General features: G+C 35.1%; 1 protein-coding gene across 4 annotated transcripts; it reads left to right on the top strand.

Moving 5' to 3' along the window:
• The first annotated feature begins 2801 nt into the window (after positions 1-2801).
• On the top strand, positions 2802-18910 carry LOC110721847 (conserved oligomeric Golgi complex subunit 3-like). 4 transcript variants are annotated; one of them, XM_021901051.1, is made up of 25 exons: positions 2802-3093; positions 3314-3397; positions 3502-3609; positions 4135-4179; positions 4250-4324; positions 4403-4561; positions 5173-5250; positions 6274-6359; positions 6938-7004; positions 7136-7198; positions 7284-7385; positions 8008-8112; positions 8193-8285; positions 11117-11205; positions 13364-13583; positions 13745-13831; positions 14620-14736; positions 14842-14874; positions 15045-15131; positions 15221-15283; positions 15758-15874; positions 16643-16735; positions 16898-17023; positions 17951-18051; positions 18437-18910. In XM_021901051.1, exons 1-25 carry the CDS (start codon positions 3010-3012, stop codon positions 18564-18566), a joined length of 2412 nt encoding a protein of 803 aa, XP_021756743.1. In that variant the 5' UTR covers positions 2802-3009; the 3' UTR covers positions 18567-18910. The 4 variants fall into 4 exon arrangements, with proteins under 4 accessions (XP_021756743.1, XP_021756744.1, XP_021756745.1 ...); XM_021901052.1 differs by having other exon boundaries at positions 2806-3093; positions 4466-4561; XM_021901053.1 differs by lacking the exon at positions 4250-4324 and having other exon boundaries at positions 2806-3093; positions 4466-4561.
• Positions 18911-19336: the final 426 nt, after the last annotated feature.

The following is a 19336-nucleotide window of genomic DNA, read 5'->3' as shown; positions in this document are numbered from 1 at the left end:
TAGTAATTTGTGCCACCTTTTTCAATATTTTGGAATGACATGATGTGATACATAGCGAATGGGCACAACTATAAACCGGGTCTAGTCAAACCCAAAACACACGACACAACCCACAACCATCTTTAGGTATTCCATAACAATAACAATCACTCAACAAGTCATATTCTAATGCCCAATAATCTACGAATTAGCGATTTGGTAACATCAATCAATTAGACCAAAAGAAAAGGGCAAAATTGGCCTAAACCACTCTTATCTATGGCTTGGGTGCACCCAACACCCTACACTTTGCGTAGTAGCTAAAACATCACAAAGTAATTACTTGGGTGCAACGCGTACCTTTAATGAGTTTTCCGACCACCATTCTCGTTGGAGACGGTGAAATAAATTTTTATTTTTAGATTTGCGTGCCGAAAAATGTGCCGTTAAGGGTTCGGGGGTCATTTTGACCCTTAGGGTATAAGGGTCCAAATTGAGCTCGTAATAAGCAAAAAAAAAAATAATGTAAATGACCACTTAAAAAACAATGACATGCAAATCGAGATATTTTATAACACGCAAAACGAGTCATTTACACTTTTTTTTTGCTTATTTCGAGCTTAATTTGAACTTTAAGAGCCAAAATGACCCCGAAACCTTAACAGCACATTTATTAATTTGGTACGCAAATCAAAAAATAAAAATTTAATTTACCACCTCCGACAAGAATGGTGGCTGGAAAACTCACTAAAGGTACACTTTGCACCCAAGTCATTAGTCATTTGTAGTGTTTTAGCTACTATGCAAAGTATAAGGTGTTCGGTGCACTTAAGCAATAGTTCAAAGTGTTGAGGCCAATTTTGTCTTAGAAAAATAGGTCTAGAAAATAATAGCTACTCATATTCCTTTATCTCCCAAGTCCCAAGGGCCAAAGTAAATGTCAAAACTTAGTTAAGATTTTATTACACAAACATTTCTCCAATTAGTCCTCTTAACTCTGCAACGTTTAATAAGAATAATTTCCAGCACCTCCTTTTTAAGGCCGATCAAAAAATGAATTGTTGGTCCTCCAACTTAGTCTCCAAAGCTAGTAAAGTTGTTCTTATTCAGAGTCACCTTGAGGCTATACCCTCTTATGCTATGACCACTACATGTTTACCTGCTTCTGTTACTTTGCTTGTCTCTTGATAAAATAAATGGGGTTTTTTTTCCGGAAATAATCCCGAACAAAGAAAGGCTTACCCATGATTGCTTGGGATACTATATGTCAACCTAAATCGCAAGGAGGGCTTGGTCTTCGTAAATTGAAAGCTATTAACTCTGCTTTCTTAGCCAAACTTGATTGGAAAATTATGTCTGATCCGACTAAGCTATGGGTTCAGTCTATCACCGCTTAATATTTACGCAATTCTCATTTCCTTACTTATCGTACTCAACCCATGGACTCCTAGATTTGGAAGAAAATTTTACATATCCGCCCTCTCTTAATACGGGGACTTCGCTGGAAAGTAGGTAATGACTCTTCTATCCTTTTTTGGGTAGATATATGGTGTTCTCACACCAATCTTATTGCGCTTCTCAATCTAGATTCAGATCAAATTGCAAATATCAATGTCACGGTTGATATGTTCATTAAAGATAACAATACTTGGGATATCCCTCTCCTTCTTACTGTTCTACCTAATACTATAGTTCAAATTATTCGAGGAATCCGATCCCTCTTCCCTCCTCCCCTGTTCCAGATGAACTTTGTTGGGGTCTTTCTAAAGTTGGTCAATTCATTGTAAAATCTGCTACTTGGCTTGCTCACTCCCATATTCATCCTTCCTCTAAATGGGAATTTAGTTGGATTTGAAAATTGGATATTCCCCTTAAAATTCATATTTTCCTTTGGCAAATCGTCCATAATAGTCTCCAAGCCCGTCATACTTTATCTTCCCGTCATATTGACGTCCCTAGTTTTTGTGCTCTTTGTACTAATCACCTTGAATCCCAGGATCATTTATTCCTCTCTTGTCCCTTTTCTATGGACCTTTGGTCTTCTTCCTCCGTCCGTTAGTGGCTTGGTATCCTCCCCCAGATTACTCAGATCCATGATTTATTTCGCTTTCTTAAAGTTACTTCATCTAGATTCCTTCCTAAGATAGCTATCTTGTTTTGGAGTATTTGGAAACATCGTAATGCAGTTATTTTAAAAATTCTTCTGCCAATATTCAAAGTGTTTTTATACGAGCTTTCTCTTGGTTTAAGGAATGGGAATCTTGATCACTTCTTGATGCCATCCATAGTCCTACTATTGCATCACCTCCGCCACCTCCTCCTACCCCGCTCCCTTCATCTCTTGGGCTCCTCCTCCATTAGGTTATTGTAAACTTAATTTTGATGGCTTAGCCAATCAAAACTCTGCTACTGCAGGTGTGGTCACTCGAGACAACCTTGGTAATCATGTGGCCAGTCGTACCTATAAATTAGGCTCTTGTCCGGCCTTCCTTGCAGAAGCTATTGCCCTTCGCAATGGACTCCTTCTTGCTAAGGAGGGAATATAATATTTCCGATATTTTTATCGAAGGCGATAATCTAACAGTTATTAATATTTTGTACGGTCATTTCAGTTGTCCATGGAAACTTCATCTTCTTATGGCAGATATCAAGGCTCTTTTGGATTCTTTCTCGAGCTTTCAGGCAAGACATATTATCGGGAAGGGAATCGGGCAGCAGATTATGTTGCCTCTCTCGGCTATTCTAATCCGACTCATCAAGATATAGATCCGTTTCTAGATAACAATTTTCTTATTTTTTTACTCTTTAATAAATTAGATCACGGTCTTGCAAGAATAAGTACCTAATCTCCTTCATGTATCTTACTTTTCTTAAAAAAAAAATAAGTCCCCATTACGCCATATTTCATATTGGATTACCAGATCCAAAGTAACGCCCAAAGTCTCTCTCCTCCGAACCAACTATAACTACAACTACAACTACAGTGATCAAATCAAATTACTGCACTCCAAGAAGACGACTCCACCAACAATGGTGGCTCCCAAGAACTCCTCTCCTCTCCCCAAATCTGGCGCAGTTTCCAAGGGCTACAACTTCGCTTCCACTTGGGAACAGGTTTCTCTTTTTTCTCTCCTCTCAATTTTACGTTCAATTATTGCATTGCTTTGATTTGATTTAATTAGGGTTTATCATTGCTTGTAATTTGATCAATTTTCATCAATTTTGCAATGCCGATTTGATTTATTGAATGAATTAGGTTTAATTTCCGATCCCACGATTTTTATTTTCTTGAATTATGTTGATGTTGTGAGTTTAATTTTTGTGATCAATTCAGAATGCTCCATTGACAGAGCAACAACAATCCGCAATCGTTGCATTGTCTCATGCTGTTGCCGAGCGTCCCTTTCCTCCCAATTTGGTACCTTTCGTTTGTATCCGTGTTTTGATTTTGTGGTAATGCTGCTGGTGGTTGTTTGAGTTTTAGTTTCGAGTGTCGGAGTTGAGTAATTGTGTGTCTTACAGGCGCAGGATCGAGTACAGGGGCGGGGACATGATTTATCTGTTAGTACGCAGGACAGTGTTGCTGATAACTCTGCTGCTATTGAGGCTGTTTTGGTTAACACAAATCAGGTGATCAGTTTGTTTTGATCATGGCTACGAAACTTGTAAATAAGTATCTTAATTATTGTTGCGTTTTGGACGTACTATCTAAACATGGATTTTTATCTATCTATCTTGCTATCTTGCAATATGATTCAAATGGTAGGAAATAATTAATGTGACCTACCAACACTAGTGGATTGATTATATAATTGTAATCATCATGGTTGATACACATGTTAGTATGATTGTTTTTTGCATAAACGTTATGTTATTATCTGTTAGAATTGTCAATATTTCATACACGCTGTTGGAATTTGAGGTTAAATTTATGGTAATATTAGAATTGTGATTAAATAATGTAAAATTACTATTTGGCGTGTCTAAGGTGGGTTTATAACATAATTTGTTTTTGTAGGTTCATTTTTTCTTCTTAATTTTAATCATTTATTTATGTCATACAAAGTATTTAGGATTTTGAAGCTGTTTGTTTCAGAATTTAGACATAGCCATTAGCTGAACTCTTGTTTCTATGTCTGTCCTTTTGTGCTGCAGTTTTATAAATGGTTCACTGATCTTGAAGCTGCCATGAAGTCAGAGGTCAGTCATTGTGTAATGTTGATACGTGCTCATGATACTTGGATTTTGTCTCTGATTATTTCTTCTTTAGACAGAGGAAAAGTATAGACATTATGTAGATACTCTGATACAGCACATACAAACTTGTGATGATATACTTCGCCAGGTTGGTATGCTTTTTTTTTTTTTTTTTTTTTTTTTAACATGTTGATCTTCAATTCCATTGGGTGGCTTTGTGATGCAGATTTGGTTATCAGCTAATACCTGCCTCTTGCATGGTATGCAACTTTGGCAATATTTGATGCAGGTGGATGATACCCTTGAATTGTTTAACGAGCTACAGTATCAACATCAAGCAGTGGCAACTAAGACTAAAACCCTTCACGATGCATGTGATAGATTGGTATTTTCTCAATCTCGTGATTCTTTTAAAACAAGATTCTAATTAAATTAAATTTGATATATTACGAGATTTATACCTTAGAACATTTGATCTAACAAGCTAGCTTATATTGTCCACTACTGAGGATATTTCCATTTACAATAGTCTAGAAGGTGGTGGTGTGAGAGATTACAATTTACCAAGACTTGTGCTTTGTTGGTGTTAGGTTACTAGCTTTAGAGGTTTGACAAGATATCTTTGCAAGGGACACATAGCATTTAGTATGGCTTCATGGAGGAGCAGACGGGCTTTCTTTCATTCTTGAGAGGGTCCTCATTTTTTTTTTTCGATTAAGCTAGGTGGTCGTTAGGTTGGAGGTTGGAATAATAAAATGAGTTCTAGAACTTATAAGACCATCTATAATCATGTGTTGTTGATATGTTTGTAATTTGCTTGATGTTTCAAAAAATATTGAAATATGACAAGAAGTCGTACTCATTGGTTTGTATGTTTGCAGATTCAATTGGTTAATTCCTAAGTTTTAATTTTATTCTAGACTTGATACAATAAGTTTTGAATGAGAAGGTTACGTCCATCTCTTTAACTTGGGTTTTCATCTTCTTTTTTTGCAGCTAATTGAAAAGCAGAGATTGATTGAATTTGCAGATGCTCTTCGGAGTAAGCTTAGTTACTTTGATGAATTGGAGAATGTAAGCATATACTATACTTTTTCTTTCTCACCTTTGAGAAGGTGTAGTGTGTTTATTGTTATCGAGTCATCACTTATTCCTTTGCAGATGCTCTTCGGAGTAAGCTTAGTTACTTTGATGAATTGGAGATGTGTGTGTGTGTGAGATACTTTCACCCCTAACCCGTCAAAATCTTCCATACTTCCCAAAAATAACATCCCTTCGCACAGATCTGCTGTTTCTATGACCCTAACTCACCAAAATCAAAAAAGCGCCGCCTTCTAATTTGAAAACGACCATCACCACCATTGATGAAAACCCAACTTTAATTTTTCTCTCCTCCCTTCTAATCACTAGATCTTTAACCCACCATTCTACCCCTAAGGGCCTTTACAATATTATAAAATGGGTCATCTGGGCTATGCATTCAGGGAGACATTAAGATAAATTAAGAAATGAAAAAGCTAATTTGGTTGATAATCTGGAAAACATTAAAATTTGAAGATAGTTTTTAAACAATTTGAGTATCTTGGCTCTCACAAAAGCTAAACAAGTAATTGAAGATGTAACTGTCAGTAATTTCCTCCATATACTTCTCTCTTCGATTCCTTATATTTATAACCACCCTTCAATCCTCTTTCACTTCTCTTCTGTCTCAATACACATAGTACTCTTTCCCTTTGGAGTAGTGCACAGTGTCATGCCAATAAATTTTCCAAGTTACTAATGGTGTTGAGGTTATCCCTCACAAACCTTAAAACATCGATTACTTTATTTAGAGGGGTACTATGTAGAATATTCTCACAATTTTGATTAACATTGAGAGTTGTTTCATATGTATATGATTCTGCAATGATTTAAACATCCCAATGCTTGTTATATATTTATATCTTTTTTATTTGGTATTTATATGCTTTTGTGTGCTATGTTCAAGTTGTGGATGCTGTTCATTAAATCTGGCATCAGAAGCTCGATAAGATAGAAACTGCTTCACTCTTTTCCGAGATTTACATTTCTAATTAATCTTTCACATTTTGTTTTCAGATTTCAACAAGCTTCTATTCCCCTAGCATGAATGTTGGAAATCAAAACTTTCTTCCTCTGCTGAAGCGGCTGGATGAATGCATATCGTATGTTGACTAGTTAATGCCCGAGACATGCCTGGATTTAAAATCAATACATGGTTAATTAAATTGGAATGTAGTCAGTATAAAATGGTCATCGATTACACTTTTTTTTCCATGTGGAAAAATCCAGCTTAGGAAATGTTCTGTAATTTGCGTAATACAATATCTTCTATAAAAAATAAGGTATAATAAATACATTTATAAAAAATACAATTTGATGTATTTAATTAATGGGATGTAGTAGATGGAAAAAAGTAAACAATAAGAAATAACTATTTATTTCATTGAATATATTGCTGTCATAAATGCTTTTAGAGAAATATAAAATAGAATCAAAATTTCCATTTTTAGAAAATAAAATGTGGGTTTAGGACACCCTCCAAAAAACTCCATTGTAGTATATAGATGTATAGGTATCTATTGCCACCCTCTTTGATAATTGGGTTTCTAAAATCTCTTCATTGCTTTTTGAGTGTTGTCTATGTTTCTAAGAGTGCTGTATTTTTGTTACTGGTCTTTGTTGCTGCCTTTTGGATGTTGTAGTTTAATATAATTTATTATGCTTGAATTCTGAATTTTAGGTACGTTGAGAGCAATCCCCAATATGCAGAGTCTAGTGTGTACTTGGTCAAATTCCGACAGCTCCAGGTAGTAATGACATATAAAAGCTTTCTTATATGACTCATACTGTTTGTGTATGATACTAGCAATGCAATTCTTCTATCAAGATTAAGATCAGGTTTCCAATATAATTTTCTTCTCTTTGTTGTTGAGTACAGTCACGAGCATTGAATGCGATAAGGTCTCATGTCCAGTCAGTCCTCAAAAATGCATCTTCTCAGGTGACTATCAGCAATAGATTATTGTTGTGTTTGTTCTTACTGTTAAAGTGAGAAAATTCTGTGATATAAAAGTTGTCTTGATTAGGTTCATGAAGCAATACGAAATATTGGTGGCAGTAAACCAGCATTTTCTGAAGGCGTAGAGGCATCTGTTATATATGTCCGTTTCAAGGCTGCTGCAAGTGAGGTAGTTTTCTTGATAACTGTTGTGACTTGTGAGATTATTTCTGGGGTGTGGTTATGGGGAGAATTCTCTAGAAAGTTACTTTATGAAGGTTTGAAGTGCATCAGAAAGGGGAAATCTGGTCTTGAATTATTCAATTTGCTTTTTTCATTATCTGGAAAGAAATAAACATATCATTTCTTCCGTCCCTTAACAAAAAGCCACATTGATTAGAGAATTGAGTTAAATTACCATGATTATCTGTAATAAATTTAATTGTCCTCCCTCCATTCTTGAATACTTGACTGGCCTATGTGTCAATGAATAAGTTTGTCCATAAATATATGCTATTATGCATTTATTAAAAAAAAAATATTGAAAAAATTGATATTTATAAATTTACATTGAGACTAATTCAACAATGTATTACACAATTACAGTTGATTTTATATATTTGTAAAAAATAGAATCAAAGTAATACATGAATAGTCTTAAAGTCAAACTGTGTGAGTATTGAGAAACGAAGGGAGTACATCTCTGCAATGCCAAAGGATTTGTTGTTGTTGCTGCTGCTGTAGTATGGTCTAAAATAGAGCTGCTTGGTCATTGCTTATTTTGTTCAAATTATAATTTGGAAACTGTGCAGCTCAAGCTTGTGCTCGAAGAAATCGAAAGCAGATCATCACGGAAAGAGTACTCCCAGCTCCTTATCGAATGCCACAAGGTGTACAGTGAGCAGCGGCTTTCATTGGTTAGTTTGAGTTGTCCCTGGTGTTTCTTTTTTTTTTTTTTATTATTCTCCTGCAAAACTTACTTTGCAAATTGTATCAGCTGAAAGGCATTGTGCAGCAGCGAATATCAGACTTTTCTAAGAAAGAGGCATTGCCATCATTGACTCGGTCTGGGTGTGCATACTTGGCACAGGTGATTGTACTATCTGAGACTAGTTATAATATGGAGAAGTTTGGTTCACATTGTTACTTTGTTTTTAATGTTAGATCTTAATACATTGTCTCTACTATTCCTTCTTCCTTATTCCTGGAGCTTTATCAACAACTTAGATGGGGAACTTTTTTGATTTAAAAAGTTTATACTCAAGACCTTTTTCTTATCTTTAATTTTGTAAATTCTGAATGTGTACAGTCTATTTGAAGGGAAAGATTTCTTAACCCACCTTACTAGCATGCAAGTTAAAAAGAAATTCTAAGTAAAAGATAAGCCCTTTAGTAGCTACTCATATTGGATTCTGAATCGAACAACTGTTTTAAGCAACTTACTACCTCTATTCCATAAAGTCCTTGACATTTATTGTTTACACAAGAATTAAGGCAAAGGAGAGAGAGTTTGTTAAAAGATGGGTGGGTGTGAAAAAAAATTTGGATAAAGTAAGGAAGAAAGAGTGAGTACAAAGGTTTTAATAGTTTTAGGTGAGAGGGATACGATTAAGAGGGGATTGCTGGAAAATGGAATAAAGTAGATATGTTAAGAACAATATGAAATGGATAAAAACAGAATATGTCAAGAACATTATGGCATGGAGGAAGTTTAACCCTAATTTGCCGTAGAAAAAAAGAGAAAAACAACATAAAGATTACAGTGAAGGTTTCACTTAGCATTCGCTTGTCTTATCCTCATTCTTTTTCCCTTTCTGAAGGATGTTTGACCTCAAATGTGAAAGTAAGATAAAAAGAAAAGTGCACGACTCAGGCATCTCTGACTATGACCGGGATTTAATAAATGTTTATAATCGTCTACCTTCACCGGAGAGAATGTTTTTGTGGCCAATATTATAAACAAGATTGTTAAATTGTGAGGGCAACCCAATAACATTTTACAGAACATTCTTTACACTTAAATATATGCATTCTGTAGTTCGTAGGGATGGGGTAGTGACAGATGCATGTCACACAAAAGGTTTTATTAAGGTTCATAAATCTATGTGGATATTTTAATATTGCTAGAATTTGGCTGGGAAGAAGGCTGAGTACCAGATTCACTTTTTAGCATCTGAATTCACATTTTTTTGTTTGGTGGGCTGCTTTTAGAGACTTTCCTGTTTTATAAATGAGGATAAAGTCCATAGAGTATTTTTGTTGTGAAGTGAGAGCATTTATTTCAGATGTGGAATGCTAAATACAAAGATGTCTTGTCTGGTAGTTTGGAATGAAATTATGTTCTGAGTGTCCCTATAAATCATAAAAGGGGAAATATCTATGAACATGGGTGGCATCAATTTGAGGATTATGTTCTCTGGGGTTATGCTTTCTCATACCATCATTTTTTACCATACCAGCATTTCAGCTGTGGAATGCTAAATACAAAGGTGTCAAATTTGGTAGTTTGGGAAGAAAATATGCTGCAAGTGTCCCTATAAGTCATAGAAGGGGAAATCTTTATGAACTTAGATGAAATCAATTTCAGGATTATGTTATCTGGGGATTATGCTTTCTCATTCCATCATTTTACTATACATTGGATCTTAGTAATGTAGGATTATAGGAAGTTAGCTGTACATATTGCAATACCACTGGAATCGACAAATAATAATTATTTTGCTCCTTCTGGGAATGTTAATGGATTTATTTACTTTCTAATCTGAGGGTGTCTTACTGCAACTGATGAAGGGCCCTATCTTTTCCCTTCAATTCCATCAAACCCCGTGCTAAATGCAAGTAGCCAGATTTTACTTCAGCAAAATAATCAAAGCAAGATCTGCCTATTTTGGGTGGCTTTCCCGTTATGCAAGTCTCTTTTTAGTTACACTAAAGTAGGATTGACTACATAATTCACTCCAGTAGCTTGGCTCAGCAAATTTTGACCACAGTTTTTCTCTCACAAAGTATGTCAATTTTGTGAATTTAACCTTTTTTTTTCTTTTTTTTTGTTCGTATACAAGTATTATAGTAATTACTAACAATACAACAAATCAAACCTAGTCATTAGATTCATCCAAAGGTAGATGTTGTGGGTGACCAGTGGCTGTAGTTGCCAACAATTGTGGAGGAGGGTGGCATAGGTAAGTCATGGTTGTTGTGGCATGGTGGTGATGCAGTGTTGTCTAAGCTCAGTTGTACAACTTACGCAACAGACAGAAAAGAGGAAGGGAGAATGAAAGGAATGAAGTATTCTGGAGATAAAGTAATTTGGTAATTTTGAGGGATATTTTAGTGATTGAGGAATTAAGTTTGTAGTTATATTTGATATTTCCAAGTTTACACCTATTATGTCATTACTAATCTCACACCAAGTACAAGTGAGTCTTCTGTTGCTTGAACACCTTAATCCCATAAGTGGGGTCGGCTACATGAACCAACATGAGGACTTCCCAGGAGGTCACCCATCCTAGTACTACTCTCAATCATTGTGGCTCATGTCAAGCGATGTGACAAAGTTTTACACTGGCTTTCACTGGCCTACCGTAACCCTCCTTTATCCAAGCTTGGGACTGGCAGCACGAAACCCGCTGATGGAGTCAAGTACAAGTGAGTCTCCATTGACAAAAGAGGCACATTCATACTTTTAAATTTCACTTGTAGAAAAATTAGTTTGGAATAAGCACAATAGGAAATTGAAAATGTCATGATAGTTAAAATGCATTTTTCCAACTAACGGATCCTAATAGCTTTACTTGCGCATTGAAAAAGCTGCAAGTAGATGTGCCCACTATATCGTCTTTTGCTAATTTCAATATGGTAAATATAAAATATGCATATAATCTATTAATTACATTAAGACACATCAAATTGTTATTGCAGGTTTATCAGCTTGAACACCAATTATTTAGTCATTTTTTCCCAGCTTCTTCAGAGGATGTTTCAAGTTTGGCTCCTTTGATAGATCCTTTGTGAGTTACTATTGCTTCTTTGGCTCATTTGGTTACATCTATTTAATTTGCCAAAAGAGTTTTGAGTGTGTACCTTCATGTACTATTGAATTGTGATATACGCACTATTTTATTATGTTTATTACATGTAGTTGATTGTATCTCATGCTTTTATATGCTCTAATAGTGGTATATTGGTAATTTGGTATAGTATGTAGCATATATTGCCCTTTAAGGATTTAAATTAGTTGTGAGGCACCGTGCATCATGGCTCACTCTTGGTGACCTTAATGCCTGGTGTATGCTTCAACTTGTAAAACCTATTCAAGGCTATTAGACGAGTTAAATCACTCAAGGTTTCTATTGGGAATTCTTACTTTTTATGAATAAAGGCTTTAAAATGCCTGTGATGTTTTGCGCACTTTTGGCCAATTGTGTGGGTTGTCTTAGGAAAGGAATGAAAAAATCTTTTGAAGTAGATTAAAATATCCTTGGTTTTTACTGTATTTTCATTCATCACTTTAGTCACATGTTCAGAGCTCTTTTCTGCGGGTGGTACAGGTTCTAAGAAAATGAATATAGTGTCATTTCTCCTTCTTTGTTGGAATAATGAGGATTAGGAAAGGTTGCAAGGAGTTCTAGCGGTAATGGCTTTGTTGGTGGATAGCGGATTGGGGAAAAAAAGAGTGTATTGGGGCAGAGCTGATCGGTGTAGTCAAATTGCTACTGCAAATGTTTGTTGAAGAGTGGATTCATATAGTGGGTTGGGATGAAAACACTGCTTTGAGGTTTTCTTCCCAAATGACAATCATGGCCACACAATTACCATTGCAGGCTGAAATTCTGCATTATTAGAATGATATTGAAATTAACTACCAAGAAAAGGCCCAAATTTTGTAGAGTATACAAATTTGAAATGTTAATTCTACCAATTAATAATTGTGATCTGAGGAAGAACTATTGAGCTTTATGAATTACTAGATAAACCGAGGAAAACTATAAAAATATTTCCACAACATTTTGCTTGGCATGTGGGATCTAAGCTTTTTTAAATATAGATCTTGCAAACCAATCCAATTTTTAGCTCTATGCAAGCTGTAAAAGTAAAAGTGCGATTTCTTTAATCAAAAATTGCAATTGAGCATCACATAATGAAGATGGAACGATAAGGGAAGGAGGTTATCCCTAAGGGAAAAGAAGAAGCCGGAGGATTAGGGGATTGGTGGTTGGTAAATACTCCCCCCTTTTTTAAGTGCATCGGTTTGACCGGCATGTAGTTTTTGAAAGGTGAATTTAATGTATTATAAAATATTGTATAAGTGGGTATTTGGGAATAGGTGGGTAATAGTTTATTTAAAAGTAAGGGATGTGAGAGGAGAGAATAATATTAAAAAAAAATATTAGTAGTGTGGACCTTGTGAGGAGAAAGATATAATAATAAATAAATAAATTAGAAGGTCTCAAGAAAACAAAAAAAGAAAGTGATGCACTATCAAAGAACGGTTGATTAAGGAAAGTGATGCACTTTGAAAAAACGGAGGGAGTAAGAATGACTAAAAAATTCTGTTGGTAATTAAATATTGTTTATGGGATTGACAATTTCTAAAGTTTCTATTAATACTTTTTTAATTATTATCCTATTAGCACACTTGCCACACTATATTTTCATAAATATCTAACCATATATATCTACCTTTTTTAGCAAGTATTTATTCTCAAAAATTAAATATGTCAATGCTCTTATTGGCAATTTACATACTTAAATAGCTATTAGCTAACAATGTTTTACCACACACTTCTATACAATCAGCTAATATGCTACTACATGACCAGCTTCAGCTATCAGATATTCCGACTTGAGAAAACTTGTTAGTACAATGACCATGCAGTATTTAACACCATTGGTTGGATATAGAGCAGTCTAGAATTCAGATTAATGTAGTCTCATCTCAAACTTGATTGGGACCAGTGGAGAGATTGCTTTCTGTAGCTACCAGCTGGAGGTCCTAATTAGTAATCAACTATGAAGATTAGCAGGATAGAATGATAAGACACTATATCAGTATATGAAGAGGCTTTCCATTTCTTTGCCTAGTATCACTACTTCTAGGAAGTTTGTTTTTTTTTTAATACTCCATTTTCTTTTTCCCGTGACATTGCTTCTCAACTGGAATTGCAGGTGCACTTACTTGTATGATACTCTACGCCCAAAGTTTATTCATGAAACAAATATTGATTTTCTCTGTGAACTTGTTGATGTACTGAAAGTCGAGGTCCTTGGAGAGCAGCTCAATAGACGGAGTGAATCATTAGCTGGTCTGCGGCCAACTTTCGAAAGAATCTTGGCTGATGTACATGAGCGTCTAACATTTCGTGCTCGGACTCATATCCGCGATGAAGTGAGTATTATACTCAATTTTGTTACCCGAACGGCTCTCTGTAGAAATGCACCATAGTATCTCAGTGTTGCTATATGTTCCTGAGTTATTTGCTTTATGTGCATGTGTAACCTTCATATCTAACTGAAGTTTTCTTTTTCATCCTCTTTCTCTGCATCTAGATAGCAAACTATTACCCTCTTAATGAAGACTTGGATTACCCTGCAAAACTGGAACAATCTTCTGAGGTTAAAGAGGAAGCTCAAACTGTAAGTTCGTTGAAAATTAGTATTTGTATGATGGAGATTAGTGCATTTGTTTCTTATATCTTTAACAAAAATTCATTTAATATGTTTCTCCTCAACTCAAACTTGTAATTGTTTTCAAATTGTATTATTTTGAATGAAAAAGCTGTTCAATGTTTGCAATATGATGGTCAAATGGCCTTTTCTATCTTAAATGTTGAGGTGTGAATTAATTAACTTTAACCGGGAATTCACATTGTTTGTTTAAACTTATTGGGGTTCTTGTTTTCAAGTTTACACCATACTATCTCCATTTCTTATTCAGCACTGTTTGACTTTCACACTTTCCAATGAAACTTTGTTCATTGATATCTTTAATTATCAATTAAAAGTTAGAAAGGTTATATTTATTTTGAGAAATATGTGTTGTGTTGAGTCAAACAAGATCAAATATAGCTATGTTTTTCCTTCCATTTCAATCACCTACTATGGCCGAAGTGGAGTATGTGAATTGTGCAAAGATACAAAATGCATAGATTAAAAATAAGGCAGAGGGAGTATAGATTAAATAGTTTTTTTTTTTTTTTTTTTTTTTTTTTTTTAAAGTGGGAACTGTATATGGTGATACTTGATGGGAATAATATAATGTATTTTGTGTGAATATGGTGCACATGACAGACATATAGCATTTATATAGACACATGCATGAAAAGAAATATAATCATATGAGTGCACATATGTGGCACACAATGTTTGTGATACCTTCCTAGAGTCAGGATTTATTTTCATCAATACACCAATATAAAATGCAGAGTGAAGAGAATCAAGATGTTTTCAAATCCTGGTACCCGCCCTTGGAAAAAACTCTCTCACTGCTGTCAAAGCTGTATCGATGTTTAGAACCAGGCGTTTTCACTGGTCTAGCTCAGGTATTTAGTGACCAGGCAACAAAGTTTCCCTTTTTTATTATTGAAGATTTACAGATGTAGCCTTGTAAATTTGCTAGCCAACTCACAAAATTTATCTTTTTTCAGGAAACAGTGGAAGTCTGCTCCTTGTCCATTCAAGTGAGTGCCTTTATCCAGATGACGTACTCTAGAAAGTCTTAGTGATATTTTGTTTCCGCTTGAAAAATTGACATCTATATGTTTGTTGGTAAAGTTTGATGTAGTATTTTGAATTTCTTGTTGAGCATGTAGTCTTATTATTATTAATTTTTTAAATATATATTCTACAGAAAGCAAGTAAACTCATATCGCAGAGATCGTCACCAATGGATGGGCAACTTTTTCTGATAAAGCATCTTCTAATCTTAAGAGAGCAGGTTGAATTATCGTCTTCTGTATTTGGTTGGTAACTAGTCTCTTGTTATGTGCTGTAAATAGTGACTAACTTCGAATTGTATCCCTGCAGATTGCGCCTTTTGATATAGAATTTTCAGTCACACATAAGGAGCTTGATTTTTCTCATTTGCTGGTTAGTTGGATGATACTTTCAAATTTCAAAAAACTACATTTTTTCTGGAGAGAATGTGGTGTGGTGGGGGGTCCAAGGAAGGGCAGATTTAGAGCTGATCTATTATCAAGTCTTGGTTACAACTCCCAAGTCATTACCAACTACGCTAGCTCAAAGTCATTATGTTGTCTGTCTTTTTATTGGCAGACTATTGCTTTGATCACTGGTTGATTTGAATTTTGAAAGCAACGAGTTTAAGAGACTTTTTGAAATTTGAACTTGGGAACAATCTTGTTACTTTTGACTTTTGAAGTCTTAAACTCCTATGTGTACCAATTTCAAATGGCATATGCCAGTCATCTCCTATATTCACATTATAATTTTATATGATGTTGTGATAGTTATTACAATATTGAGAATGAAAGAGGTTTGTGAGTCTATTGTTTGTCAAACAGAAGGATGTCAATTTAATAATGCTGTCCATTTTGATGTCAGGACCATCTTCGACGACTTCTTGGAGGACAAGCCTCTCTATTTGATTGGTCAAGATCATCATCTTTGGCAAGAACCTTTTCTCCTCGGGTTCTGGAAAGTCAAGTAGATGCTAAGAAGGTATGTGATATCATCTCCTTGGCCTTGATTGATTATCCATCTATATATTGTCTTATTGCTGATCTGTGGAGCAGGCTATGAAATTTGGCATACATATTGTGAAATGATAATACTAACCTTCCACTCCCAGAATGATATAATCAACCAGGAACGCTCTGCTTCTAACCAGGAATGCAACCTTACACTTAACTATTCAAATATAGTAGGGAGCCTTGTTTTGGTATTTGCAATGGAAACATTTTGGAAAAGGTTTAAGAAATTTAGAGTAGATATTATTACAAAGTAGTAATTAAATATTACAATTAGTCTTAGAAGTAGCAATTGCAGGTCTCTGTGTGTAATGAAGAGATAATATTATATTTGGGGATAGTTACTGACTCGATTATCTCAAAGTCTGCCATGGATTACCTTTATTAACTTTCTTTGGACTACAATTTAGCAAGGATTATCGCTAATACTCCCTCTGTCCCTTATTGTTTGCACCATTTGACCCAAAAAGCTCTCACAAAAAGTGGGCCCATGGTGCAAACAAAAGGGGACTGAGGGAGTAATTTATTTATCTTTTTAGGCTTGACCATTGTTTGACCACCTGATCAGTTTGTCCTGGTGGGGGGAGGGTGTGTTGGTTGAGGTTAATTTTTGTGCCTCTTTTATCATTTTCTAGTTAATGTTAAACCTTATAGTATACTAGTATATGGATATATAATTACTCCTACACATGATAATTGAGACAATCTTCTTGGTCTATGTTGTGTGTTTCTCTTGCAGGATTTGGAGAAAATTCTTAAAGCCACTTGTGAAGAATTTATAATGTCAGTGACAAAGCTTATAGTGGATCCACTGCTTTCATTTGTGGCCAAGGTTTGTCTTGGAATTCATGAGCTTTATATTTGCTTCTCTTATTTGCCAGTGGAAACTTCTCCCCACCCTCTTTTCAAACATGCTACAGACCAGCAGGGACTGGAAGAAGAGCTATTTTTTATTTTTAATATCAATTTTTAGAACTTCGCCTTCTCTTTGTAGGTCACAGCTGTGAAAGCCACAGTTTCTTCAGGTAGTCAAAATCAAAAACTTGAGACTGTTAGAGCAAAACCTCTTAAGGAGCAAGCTTTTGCAACTCCAGAGAAGGTGTCTGAATTACTTCAGAAGGTAGTTTGGTGCTCTCTCTCTCTCTCTCTCTCTCTCTCTCTCTCTCTCATGATCAGGTATATGTAGAAACATCTATATTCTTTAGTGTTGATTTTTGCTGCTTTGTCATAACAGAGATTAATTTTGTTAACTAAAACGCTCCCTAATACAGAGTATATGTTAGCCTTATTAAAAAAGATAACGCAACTCATTGCCCTTTGCTGACTTGCCAGGCTCCCTTTCAGCATCTCTTTTCTGTCTATTCTCTCATGTGGCAACATGGGTTTCTTTTCTTCTGTTGCTGCTTTCTTGTGTAGTGTAGATGCTAGAGCTTTTAAATTGGTTTTGGCCTTTTGGGCCTGTAATAATAAAATTACTTATCTTGATCAATAGTCACAGAGAGAGCCCCATATAAAATACGAGTACTAGAAAAAAAAAATTCTAATAAATGATACAGTATTTAATAAATGCAATATATGTTGTATCCCTCTTCACTCGAATTTCTACCTATACCGATACCCTAAAATTAAAAAGTTATCGTACTCCCTCCGTCCCATAATACTTGACACAGTTCCCATTTTTGTCTGTCCACAATACTCGACACGTTACTAAAAATGGAATGTGACTACTAATAAAAAAATATTTTCCCACATTTTCTCTTTCTTCACCTACCCCACTCCCACCCCACTTTGTTGTTTTCTTACAATATGAAAATACAAAAGAGAATCTTTTATACAATAAACAAATATTTCAAATGGACCCACTTGTAGTTTTCTCAAACTACGTGTCAACCCCAACGTCCCAAGTATTATGGGACGGAGGGAGTATCAAAAACTCGAATTCCTAGCTATATCTGTATTCAAGAGGGTAATGACTAGTTACCTAATTATAGGTATTACTGGTTGCGCCTTTAAGAGGGTAATAATTTGATTACCTAACCATCTGCAGGTAAACTCTACAATACAGCAAGAGCTACCAAGTGTGATAGGGAAGATGAAGCTGTATCTCCTGAATCCATCAACAAGGACAATATTATTCAAGCCAATAAAGTAAGATTTTTTGACGTCATTGTTTTCCTTCTTCCATTCTACCTGCAAAAAATAGGCAGATTGGCTTGCAAGGAACCTGATAAGTAAAGAAATCTGTGAATCCTGTAAAATGCAGTTTTCTGTTATTTTATACTTTTGTCAGTCTTGCATTCTTCATGTGAAAGATCCTTTATGTATAGAGGTGAGCCACTTACATGCGACTTCCAATCCCCAAATGGGTGGAGCCTCTTGCATTGAGTTGATTTCTATCTACTCTTTTGATAATTGTTCATTGTCTTGTGAGCATTCCCTTGCTTCTTCAGGAGTGAAAATTTGTCTCCTACTGACAGTATTTGCCTGTCCTAGACAACGAATTGATTATTTCTACAAATGACTTTTTATGTAGGACAAATATTTTGGAAGCTCATACCCAAGTACAATCACTTGTAAAATCAGAATACTCACCAGAAGAGATAGAGAGCATCAACGTGGTTTCTATAGAGGATTTACAGGCACAACTTGATAGCCTACTCTAGATCTGGCAGAAGCACGTATGAAGCAAAGCCATTTACTTCAAGTGTTAGGAATTGTTCATATTAAATCTATACAAGAAACTATATTCACAAGAGTGATGATTCATTTGCTCACAGATAGTATACGTATTTAGAATGCAACTATAGATTTGTAGATGAATATTACTTCTCTTTTCTCTCCTTTCCTTTCTCATGGTATGTTTGTTTCCTTTGTATTATTCATTAATCATACCAACAACACAATTTTCGTAAGTCCCAAATTCTTTTTGTTGGATCTTAAGTATTCATTGTAATTGTTTTTTTAAAGAAGTATTCATTGTAATTAATTTTGAATAACCAATTTTTGAGCTCAATTTTGCTTTCTATTGTTTACTACATCTAATCATCTAGACTTGCTAATCACTTAGCATAATGATAAGAGCGAATAATACTGGAATGTTGTCAGTCCACATTGTTGGTTTGTTAACAAATTTTTGTAGGTAGTTACTTTAGAATAACATTTACTTTTGTACGTTTGGCCGGGGTTAGTTATAGGGGTTACTTAGTCAGTCAAGGATTCCTTATAGAGATTTCTTATTAGGGGTTACTCATTCAGTCAAAGGTTACTTATAGAGGGGTTACTTATTCATGGGTTACTCCCTCGGTTAGGGATTACTTATAGGGTTACGCAGTCGGTCATGTGTTACTTATAGGGGTTACTTATTCTGAATAAGTAACCCCTATAATTAAGTAATCCTAGAATAAGTAACCTCAGCCACACGGTGTGGCCAGCC

This window comes from Chenopodium quinoa, unplaced genomic scaffold, assembly GCF_001683475.1.
Source record: "Chenopodium quinoa cultivar QQ74 unplaced genomic scaffold, ASM168347v1, whole genome shotgun sequence".
Classification (NCBI taxonomy): domain Eukaryota; kingdom Viridiplantae; phylum Streptophyta; class Magnoliopsida; order Caryophyllales; family Amaranthaceae; genus Chenopodium; species Chenopodium quinoa.
The sequence above is the reverse complement of the archived record's forward strand: the minus strand, read 5'-3'. Positions and strand labels throughout refer to the sequence as shown.

Excerpts from the sequence above, each read along its gene's own strand:
- LOC110721847 (XM_021901051.1), top strand. The coding sequence starts at position 3,010 with ATGGTGGCTCCCAAGAACTCCTCTCCTCTCCCCAAATCTGGCGCAGTT. Across the intron at positions 14,875-15,044 it reads TCTGCTCCTTGTCCATTCAA|AAAGCAAGTAAACTCATATC; the intron begins GTGAGTGCCTTT and ends TATATTCTACAG. Across the intron at positions 15,284-15,757 it reads TTGATTTTTCTCATTTGCTG|GACCATCTTCGACGACTTCT; the intron begins GTTAGTTGGATG and ends TTTTGATGTCAG.